Source organism: Oncorhynchus kisutch, linkage group LG20, assembly GCF_002021735.2.
Source record: "Oncorhynchus kisutch isolate 150728-3 linkage group LG20, Okis_V2, whole genome shotgun sequence".
Lineage (NCBI taxonomy): Eukaryota > Metazoa > Chordata > Actinopteri > Salmoniformes > Salmonidae > Oncorhynchus > Oncorhynchus kisutch.
In genome coordinates this window covers 46,339,920-46,351,339 of record NC_034193.2, presented here as the reverse complement: position 1 = coordinate 46,351,339, position 11,420 = coordinate 46,339,920, and the positions used below count along the sequence as shown (strand labels likewise).

Below are 11,420 nucleotides of genomic sequence, written 5' to 3'. Positions count from 1 at the left end.
GCTTCAGAAGTATAGTACAATGGAAGTGATCTGATTAAATCAAATGTTGATTTGGTACTCTCTCTAACTACTGTAGCTCCCCAATGGAGATGATAGTTTATTTAGAATGCATTCTAACTCATCCAGCACATAATCACAAGAAAATAACATAAATTACAATCGAATCTAACATCTCCCTTGATTAACCTTAAAAATTGACATTCCATGTACCCACAATCAACGGCTGTTAATAATAATAATATGTCAACGGGTGTATTACAGTGGCCTTTCGAGAACCTCCGTCTACCCAATTTACTCATCCCACCCCCGCTGGGTTTAATCATAAGACTAAATCAGTATCCGACCTCATTCTCACCAACGTAACTCCAGCGAGGAGGATATTACACTTATTAACTTGAATTGCATGCTTGTCGGCCCGCACTAACACAGAGGGACACAAGCTGTTCTCACTAGTGAATTTCATCTACCTCTGACTGCGCCTGCACACCTCAGTGTGTAGAGAGAGAGAGAGAGAGCGAGAGAGTGTGTGAGAGAGAGAAAGAGACTAGGATGGCCCATGGCTTGATTGAATAAAACATGTTTAATTGTCAATGGAGAGGCGGGAAGGCCACAAAGGAGACCACAAGCATATAGCTGCATTGAATAACAATGCCAGAAATAACGGCAGTTGGTTTTGGCCTCAGTTCACTCATAAATAACAAAGAGATGCTGGATAGAAAGCTACCTGTGATGTTTCCAGTATTGGTCTCATGATGGCTTAGGTTTGAATTCCCATAGAGATTATTCTTTTGATGCATTTAAGGTTGGTTGAAACACAGATATATATCCACTGGACCGGAGTCTGGTCGAGTGGGTAACACTCTCGCTTCCGGAACCAAAAACTTCCTCCTGCAGCAGGGATCACTGATTGTTTCCGGCATGAGCCCTAGACACTTTTGCACCCTCTACTCTGTCTTCCTGCTTCTGTTCTCTCTACTCAGTCTTCCTGCTTCTGTTCTCCCTACTCAGTCTTCCTGCTTCTGTTCTCCCTACTCAGTCTTCCTGCTTCTGTTCTCCCTACTCAGTCTTCCTGCTTCTGTTCTCCCTACTCAGTCTTCCTGCTTCTGTTCTCCCTATTCGGTCTTCCTGCTTCTGTTCTCCCTACTCTGTCTTCCTGCTTCTGTTCTCCCTACTCGGTCTTCCTGCTTCTGTTCTCCCTACTCGGTCTTCCTGCTTCTGTTCTCCCTACTCGGTCTTCCTGCTTCTGTTCTCCCTATTCGATCTTCCTGCTTCTGTTCTCCCTACTCGGTCTTCCTGCTTCTGTTCTCCCTACTCGGTCTTCCTGCTTCTGTTCTCCCTACTCGGTCTTCCTGCTTCTGTTCTCCCTACTCGGTCTTCCTGCTTCTGTTCTCCCTACTCAGTCTTCCTGCTTCTGTTCTCCCTACTCGGTCTTCCTGCTTCTGTTCTCCCTACTCGGTCTTCCTGCTTCTGTTCTCCCTACTCGGTCTTCCTGCTTCTGTTCTCCCTACTCGGTCTTCCTGCTTCTGTTCTCCCTACTCAGTCTTCCTGCTTCTGTTCTCCCTACTCAGTCTTCCTGCCTCTGTTCTCCCTACTCAGTCTTCCTGCTTCTGTTCTCCCTACTCGGTCTTCCTGCTTCTGTTCTCCCTACTCAGTCTTCCTGCTTCTGTTCTCCCTACTCAGTCTTCCTGCTTCTGTTCTCTCTACTCAGTCTTCCTGCTTCTGTTCTCCCTACTCGGTCTTCCTGCTTCTGTTCTCCCTACTCAGTCTTCCTGCTTCTGTTCTCCCTACTCAGTCTTCCTGCTTCTGTTCTCCCTACTCTGTCTTCCTGCTTCTGTTCTCCCTACTCAGTCTTCCTGCTTCTGTTCTCCCTACTCTGTCTCCCTGCTTCTGTTCTCCCTACTCTGTCTTCCTGCTTCTGTTCTCCCTACTCAGTCTTCCTGCTTCTGTTCTCCCTACTCAGTCTTCCTGCTTCTGTTCTCCCTACTCTGTCTTCCTGCTTCTGTTCTCCCTACTCAGTCTTCCTGCTTCTGTTCTCCCTACTCTGTCTTCCTGCTTCTGTTCTCCCTACTCAGTCTTCCTGCTTCTGTTCTCCCTACTCAGTCTTCCTGCTTCTGTTCTCCCTACTCTGTCTTCCTGCTTCTGTTCTCCCTACTCAGTCTTCCTGCTTCTGTTCTCCCTACTCAGTCTTCCTGCTTCTGTTCTCCCTACTCAGTCTTCCTGCTTCTGTTCTCCCTACTCAGTCTTCCTGCTTCTGTTCTCCCTACTCAGTCTTCCTGCTTCTGTTCTCCCTACTCGGTCTTCCTGCTTCTGTTCTCTCTACTCTGTCTCCCTGCTTCTGCTCCTATCCTGGCATGTTGATCAACCATTGTATGACCATGTGTGTCTGTGAGTTATACCTTAGGCAAGGTGTACTTGGGTAGCTTCATGGGTGTGAAGACTTCCCGCTTGGCTGACACATAGTAGATTGGACGCCCACCAGTTGACACCTGCAGGTCATGAAACCATTGAATGAAAAAACACATTCAAGATATACTACCCATCAAACATACTACACACTAGAGCGCTGATTAATATAACCTGCTATAATACATTTCCAATAAAAGTATAACATGTTCTCTCTCACACACATACCATTGTTCGTTCACATTCAAGCAGTATAACACATCAATCCCAATGGCATATTCACGTAATGTACATACTGATATGATCTCAACATTTCTGATAATCCTACTACATGTTCTCTTACACACACAGCTCTGTTCTGGTTCACGTCAGATATGTACAATTACCTACCTGGACAAACACATACTCGTCTTGTACCACAAGGGAATTGGGGTCAATGTAGCCAGGGAACGGCTTGCCCTTATTGGCCTCGGTGCAGTTCTGCAGCTTGCAGGTGACGTACAGCGCCTCTGCACACACGGAGAGAAGAAACCGCAGCCATTGAACCAATGATCATATTAGCCAATGGGGGACAGGCAGCCTTCACAGCGAGCTAGCCTTCCATCAGGTGTCTCACATTAATTGCGTCAATAAAGTGGTGAGAGAAAAGCGAGGGGAAAGTGGAGGGTGGACCAGGGAGGCCAATTGCTTTCTTTCCCCTCTATCGCGGTGTGAGGTGGGGAGCGAGGTGTGGGACTGGCTGTCCCTGTGTGTTAGGCTTCAGCTAACTATGTTGTCTGGTTTACACAGTGAGCCGCGTGATCAATGGGGATGGCCATACTGGGGCAAAGCTTGCGCTGTCACAAGGGTGTCTGTATCTGTGGCGGCTGCTAACTGGGGGTGATTCTGCCACCCCGGCCAAAAGGGTGGTTGTTTGCTTTCTGTCAGGGATTAGAAGGGAGCTTCTATTTTTGTCTATTGAGTTAGTTGAGGGCTGGGAAGAATACCCCTTAAATTTTGAGAGATGTATCCCCAGTACAATGGCGTAGATTAACTATGAGGTGTATATATCATGTGTTACCTCCATATCTGTCTCAACCTTTTGACGTTAGGATACATGGTAAATATAATATGTTCATGACAGAGTAGAAAAAGATAAATTGTGAATTGGTATTGTATCATGCGTATTGCGTCACTGTATCAGGTAGATCCATTCAAGTGAATTCTGTCTGTGCCAAAACACCGGAAAGGTGGCCATTGTGTTTCCATCCATTCCATTGACATTCAGAATGTTGAGTATCGGGATCACTCTGGTTTTAAAGGCATTCTAATATATGCATTACTTTTCTCAATCGTCATTGTGCGTCCCCTGCGCCTTCAATCGTGTGGCCCGTAGCCCTACATACCCTCTCAATCCCTTTCCACTTTAGTTCAAGGCTCATAGTACAGTAGAGACACCGGAAAATTGAGGAACAGAGCAGGAACTCTGAAAATTGAATTACTCACGTCCTTCAGAGATGATGGTTTCCAGGTGAATTAAGCCCGGTTCTTTGTCTAAACCCGTTTTTGACCTGCGGGGGAAAAGACACATTTCTTTCATGTACATCACTATTCTTTAGCAAGGAAGGACAGAAGGACTTCACTGATGCTACCGAGCTTATACTTACCTTCTCATCCCTGAGATTGCTTGTCAGATAAATTCAGAACACTGAGGGGAAATGACAACCAGAATAACGATTGCCAGAAACTTCAAGGGCCCCAGGCTATAACCTTGAGGAACACCTCAAAAGGTTGTTCATTGAGGTAAAAAGGAAAGCTACCTCAGGTGTTGCGTGTGATGTTACCGTGCTCAAGGCCAAACCATACCAAACTGCCCTTACTTTCCTGACAGATTGATGGAGAACACATCCTAACATTAGCAAGAGGGAAGGTAATTGATTTGCTTGCTCAGAAGGCCCGCAGATATAGTGCAGCTGCACAAAATCATTACAGGCCTCAAATATTTACATATCTTCATAGAGCAAATGAGACAGCACACAAAGGGAGATGAGATCATGCACAGAGCCCACCCCCCGGTCTTAATTATGGCACTTTTTGGCAGTATTGGTGATTTCCTAGATAAAACGCATAATCTCTGGAGACTGACCTATTTACCTTTCTCCCTCATTCTCTCTTCAGTTCAAAAACTAAGGGTGAACAACCATTATTTAAGCTCACCTATTTCAATTCTCATAGACTGTACTAGTGGTGAGTTTGAATCTACAGCATCTACAATGTGGAAAGATGTAAGGGGCAGTAATAATGATTTGACATGTGATTAGCTGTGATGTTGTCTTTCCTTGAGACTAGTGGTTTAAACAGGTACAAATGATTAGAAGGATTGTCATGAGATGGAGCTCTTGCCTCACATAAAAAACCCAGAGAAGATGTGATCTATAGATGTGATCCAGATTCTAGATGACAATCTGCTCACGGCTGGCAGGTTGATGTTTTTTGGGACGAGTCCTGTCCTCGAGTCAGAACTGAGCGATTTCTGCTTGATTTTGACTTCTGCTGCTGCAAAGTCAAAATTGGCTATATTGTAAAAATGTATTAGCTCTTTGGTCTAATTTAATGTTAGGGTTATGCATCAGGGTTAGCAGTGTGATTAAGATTAGGGTTAGGTTTAAAAGCAGATGTTATGAATTTGTGGCTGTGCTAGCGACCACTCGCAGCAAAGCTGCCTCCAGAACAAGATCCTGCTCACGACTGTGCCTTTTCTTTTCAACTACAATGGTCCGATTCAGAAAGGACGTTTCCCAAAAACCTTATCAACAGGGTGCACACAGTCCTAAAAATAAACCTCATTCACTCAAGGAGTGCAGAAGCAAACCCTCTAGGCATCCTCTTCCCAGAACTGCCTAGCTTGTTACCACTGACAGTTTCTCACAAATTTACTCAACAAAAGCTTCTTTTTTTATACATCCGATTTAAGCCAGTTGTGTTAAAAATGACTGGATTTGACAGTTCGTGTCTGGCAGACGTGGGACCAGCTACGAAGTAGAACAGACGGAGAACAGAGGAGGAGAACAAGAAACGAAACAGTAGAAGGAAGATCAAATCCCGGCAGAATATAGATAGAAGACGAGAGCATTCTCATGGGGTGGATTTGACTGACACGGTCAAGTAAGGTCATGATTTCGAAAGACCTAGGGCTTTATGGTTCAAACAGAAGATCCAAATCAAACTACAATGCTCTCATTATCAAGTATTATCAAGGACTGCTGTATCCCATGACGGAGAAGCTCATAAAAAAAGGATAATAAATATATATTTGCAGCATTAATTGTATAAGGTATTTCATGCATATCCAAACCCATTTAACTCCCTCAAACTAACATTCCAAACGTAACTCCAAAACCTTGGATATGACCTTGCTATAGGAATAACATTGAACAGGACCCCTCCTGAGCTCCAACAGGTTCTGGCTGAAATCACAAAACTCCAAAATCCCACTCAAAATCCCAAATCCCACTCATGTGTCGACTACTCGGTCTGTTCACATTCCCGTGTCCACTAGCCACGCTCGACCAAACGAAGACCACATCGTTAGCTGCATTCCAAATCCTGAACCATTCAGCACAGTGAGTTCACGAACAAGCCCTAATGCATTCGTTAGAAGTCTGAAACTCTTTGGAGCGCCAGCACCTTGCTGAGAAAGCACAGGCGCAGACACGTCAATAATGTAACGCAAAGAAGAGGATTCACTCTGGCATATCTGCTTCCAAAGACCAAATAAGGATTTCAATGTATAGTTAGTCTTGACATTAGGGAAGACAGGAAGAAGGTTATAGGTTGTTGTGCTTACCAGTAGAATCGATTGGGGGCCACCCTCTCATGGACAAGTTGCCACCTCCTTCCAAACTCCACCGAGCTGTACAGCTGTGGGGAGAAAGCCGGTGGGACTTACATACTGTATTCAGTCAGACAAGACAGATTAAATGAATACTGTAAAATAATCATTAAACGCAAGCCCTAAGTGACAGTCCAGATATAGTTTACTTTAATTCAAATAGTTTAGCATTTTCCCATTACACTCAATGTGATACAATATGAGCATAGCTCGTTATACAATTAGTCTGCTCACTTCACAAATGACGCAAATCAGGCAATTACTTCTGTAGGAAAAACTGCTCTCAAGTTCATTTACATTCTTGAGATGCTATGTTACCTACTTGGCACAAGAGAGCAACAAAAAAATGTGCCTCAGAACAGGGCTGAAGCTGATGGACACGATCTGTCAATTCTCCACACATTCTTTCCATGTGAAAACCTCACACACATTCCCAGGTTAAATATGAAGCTTGAAAAGGGATTGTGTATGGTGAGGGTGTCATTGTACTGGATATATGGCTGCATACTCCTAACAAGGCTAGAGATCAGCAGGGGGGGGGGGCGATGTGTGTGTTTGTGTGTGTGTGGCGGGGGGCCTAGCAGCACAGCCGGTGGTCTCAATGTGAGCATTGTTTCGCTAGTCAGCACTTCGGTAGGTTGCTGAGATATCCCAATCTCTACTGAGAGCTGCTACACAGAGATGGTTCGCACACACACACACACACACATAGGCATCGCAATCTCTATTGGTAGATGGTTTGAGCCGAGGGGGGATTCTTTCAAGAAACAGGAAATCTTATTTGGGGAAGGAAGCATGGCACAATTGAATATCCTGAATAAGCATGGAATAAATGCCTTTTGGTTGCTTCTTTTTTCACTATTTAATTTGGAGTCAGTATTTTTTCTGGTTACTGTGAACTATGAACTATCCATGAATAATGTCAATATTGGGCTTTGTTTTGTTTGTTGTTTTTTGGGCTTAATCTGTTTACTGCTGTCCAGCCAATGAGACGCAAACCAAAGTGAGAATGGTAAAGTTGTGAAAGTTTGGACGTGTTTTTTTTTTACACCTGCGACAGCTAAGCCAAATGATGTATTGGTTTACTGATTATAGCAGAGAAGTCAACGAGGCATGAGACCTTATTTAATTGTTTTAGTTTGTGGACTTTTTCCATTTTAAACGTGAGCGATCAAGCATAACATGTAAACAGTCATTTATTAACGGCCGACTGAATGGTGATACTGTTTGTTAATATTTGTTTATTTTTTAAAATTGTAGTTTTTTACTCTTTCCTGAAGGGTGAAGTCAAGGCCTCAGTTAACAGACCTCAATAACATTTTCATTCAAATAATCCCTTTGACAATTCTTGTTATTCAATTGATAATCATGTTTAATTCAACTGATCCGAACCACCATTAAAGCAAAGCTGAATTGCAGGCATTTGAACTGTAGTGAAATGATGTTCCATTATGTAAGACCTTTAACAAGGTCTTTACAAAATGGTCTTCAAAGAACACCAGTGAAGGCCAACCATTAGGGTCTTCAGTCCACAACACATCCTACTACCAGCCGTAACATCATTAAACATTTCATAACCATGTCATAACATTAGATCAGGTCAGGTTGAACACGTTACCATGTATGTACAGTACTGTACTGCATGTACTATACAGTCGGTTGCTTCCATACCATTTGTGCCTATTTGTGCCTTCCATACCAATATCTGCCTATGAGGCATATGCTATTCTGGCCACAGAACATGGTCAATATATTTCTATGTCAATACATGGCAGTGGAAAATGTGAAAAATTCTATTTGAGCTGAGCTATGACTTTCATAAAGGAACAGAGTTGAATTAAACAGATGCAAGAAGAAGGGGTAGAGAGGCAGGAAATCACTGACTAATTAGCTAACCCCCACACTGGGGTTCTGTCTCAAATTGCACCCTATTCCCTAGTTAGTGCACTAATTTTAACCAGGCCCCATATGGATCTGGTCAAAAGTAGTGCCTCATATAGGGAATAGGGTGCCATTTGAGACACATAGAGTGTTAGCACTTAGTCAGGCAAGTTGGAGAGGAGGGAGAGTGAGAGGGATTTGTACACTGAAATAAGTACTGGCTAGAGAGCCAGATCTCCAATCTAGGAAATGCCAAGGAGGAAGGAGGAATAGCTCCAAGGGACCATAGAGAGTAAATAAAGAGAATGGGAAAGACGGGAGCAGGAGATAGAGGGAGGGAGGGAGACGAGGGGAGAGTGAGAGATTGAGATTTAGAGAGAGAGAGAAGAAAGAAGTGAGGGTCTATAGAGCGTAGCATATATATATACACATGGCCCAGGTGCATCCTATAACAACAGCAGAAAATCTCCCAAAGTACAATAAGTATTTATCAGATGTGAAGCATTAGGCCCAAATGGCTCTGGCTGCAAGCAAGGCATTTATTAATGGTAATGGTCAAAATGGCTATATATCGCAGGTCTGGAATATATCTTTGGCATAATTACCTTCTCTCTTGCCTCAGTAATTCACAGACAATTACCATCACAAGACAGTGTCTCATGTATTATATTATTTATTCATTAACCATTCCATAACCATTTATTCGATACAAATATGCACTGCATTCCCTTAGACTCCAATATCAATTAATTATAAGCACAATGTTTACATGTTTGTCTGATTCATCGAGCTTAAATGGGGAGATCAAATCACTGAGTCATGGAGAAAAGGAATTAGTCAAACCCTCGGTCTAAGGGTATATAATACACGTTTAGCCTTTGTTAGGGTGCATATGACTGTTTATCGGGGTTCACCTCTGTTGGTTTTTCTTTCTCCTAAAGTTATTGGAAGGAATGCCGGGCCTACATTTAACGGATGAGGAGCTTCAAGGGAAATCTACCTCATATTCACCATCTCCAGCACCACCCCAACATTAACATATGTGAAAATGGCCCGTTTCTATGTTTTGTAGTAAAAACAATAGAGAAAGATGAGTCTTTCCAAGGACATCATCAACCAATTAGTAGAGAATTAGTAGGCAATTAGTTGGCAATGCCTGCGCACAATTGGTCAAAATCAAACGATGCACAATGATGATATCATTGGAAACACGTATCTTCCTCTATCTCTTTTTACTACCAAACATGGAAATAAACAATTGTCACATATGTCTATGTTGGGGGTGATGTTCATGAAGTTGAAAAATGGTGAAGTTTCCTCTTAAGGGACTTAGGTATTGGTCCTCAAAAGTCCCCACACTGCAAAATAAAGTCCTCATGTAGGGCCATCTATAGGACTCTATGAAATATATGAAGTATGTTGAGTGTATGGCACTATTCAAGGCATTTGGAAAGCATTCAGACCGTTTCCCTTTTTCCACATTTTGTTACATTACAGCCTTATTCTAAAATGGATGAAATCATTTTTTCCCCTCAATCAATCTACACACAATACCCCACAATGACAAAGATGAAAAATATCCTGGCAGCATGATGCTGCCACCACCATGCTTCACAGTAGAGGGACTGGGAAACTAGATGAACGGAGCAAAGTACAGAGAGTGTCTTGATGAAATCATGCTCCAGAGCGCTCAGGACCACAGACTGGGGGCGAAGGATCACCTCCCAACGGGACAACAACCCGAAGCACACAGCCAAGACAACGCAGGAGTGGCTTCGGGAAAGTCTCTGAATGTCCTTGAGTGGCCTAGCCAGAGCCCGGACTTGAACCCAATAAAACATCTCTGGACCTGAAAATAGATATGCAGCAACACTCCCCATCCAACCTGACAGAGTTTGAGAAATTCTACAGAGAAAAATGGGAAAAACTCCCCAAATATAGGTGTGCCAAGCGTGTAGCGTCATACCCAAGAAGAATCAAGGCTGTAATCGCTGCCAAAGGAGCTTCAACAAAGTACTGAGTAAAGGGTCTGAATACTTATGTAAATGTGATATCAGTTTTTGGTGTTTAATACATTTGCAAAATTTTCTAAAAACCTGTTTTTTCATTGTCATTATGGGGTATTGTGTGTAGATTGATGAGGAAAAATAACTATTTAATCCATTTTAGAATAAGGCTGTAACGTAACAAAATGTGGAAAAAGTTAAGGAGTCTGAATACATTCTAAATGCACTGTATATGGAGTATGTGGCTCTATATATGGAGCGGTTTCAGTCACAAGAACTGAATTTATTCAAGTATGAGCAAATCAGTTTGAGTAAGTTATGACTACTTGACTTTGCCACTCAGTTGAACTTAAACATATTACACAGTCTAGTGTCATTATGTCAACAATCATCAACCCATTGTGTGAATGCTTCTCGCTTTCTGGAAAGTTCAGGGCTACCTTCAGGGCTACTTTCAGTTTACATCCACCGACACCAATCGAGTCTCTAACTCGTCTAATCGCTCTTTCTCCCTCCTTCTCCCTCTCTTCTCCCTCTCTCTTTGTCATATCTGAATATGAGTAATGAGTCAGACAATAGCCTCTCGCCATGGTCACGCCACTCACTCACCGGCAGAAAAAAAATTGTCCCCTGATGCTGCCTCACCCCTCACTCTTACCCTCCACCTGACTCATAACAGCTCACCTTGTTTTGATGTCTGACAGAGGCCAAAACCGACAGAAGACAGAAAGCCTCAGATGACAAAAGAGACAGTAGCTAGCTACCAGATACAGTAGTTAAGTGATCTCTCTCTCTCTGTGTGTGTGTGGGTGCGTGTGTGTGTGTGCGTGTGTGTGTGTGTTTTCTAGAAGTCCCTCAATCTAAGACATGCAAATAATGCAAATAATGAAGAGGAATAGCTCTAAGGGACCACTGCAAGATAAATGAAGGAAAGGGGAAAGACAGGAGTAGGAGAGAGGGAGTGAGGAAGGAAGGAAGGGAGGGAGGTAGAGAGGTTGCCTGACGACTCAAACTGAATTCTTCCACTGCTCGTCTGAGACTGCCATCATTGAAGCTATTTGTCGTGATGTCAAAATGAGGGGTGTTGTACAAAACAAAGTCATCAGTGATTGGATCATTTCTAACCAATCAGGTGATCAAAGCCCGTTTTCAAACCCACTGCTTTACCCACGTGTGTTCTGGCTCTGGCCCAACCCATCGATTTCTGGGACCAATCAAAATGGATAGAATTTGTTTGCATTCAAGAAATCGTCTGGGAT

At 43.1% G+C, this 11,420-nt stretch overlaps 1 protein-coding gene across 3 annotated transcripts in view; it reads right to left on the bottom strand.

The window, feature by feature from the left end:
- Nucleotides 1-11,420, bottom strand: part of LOC109865961 (VPS10 domain-containing receptor SorCS1) — a 163,786-nt gene that overhangs the window by 42,091 nt on the left and 110,275 nt on the right. For all 3 annotated transcript variants that reach the window (XR_004204514.1, XM_031799698.1, XM_031799699.1), the window contains exons 5-8: nt 6,230-6,303; nt 3,889-3,953; nt 2,794-2,912; nt 2,397-2,486 (exon numbers count right to left, since the gene is read on the bottom strand). Coding sequence is in view for 2 of the 3 variants with exons in the window: in XM_031799698.1 (XP_031655558.1) it covers nt 2,397-2,486; nt 2,794-2,912; nt 3,889-3,953; nt 6,230-6,303 (348 nt within the window). In the remaining variant the exon portion in view is untranslated. The remainder of the gene's footprint in view (nt 1-2,396; nt 2,487-2,793; nt 2,913-3,888; nt 3,954-6,229; nt 6,304-11,420) is intronic.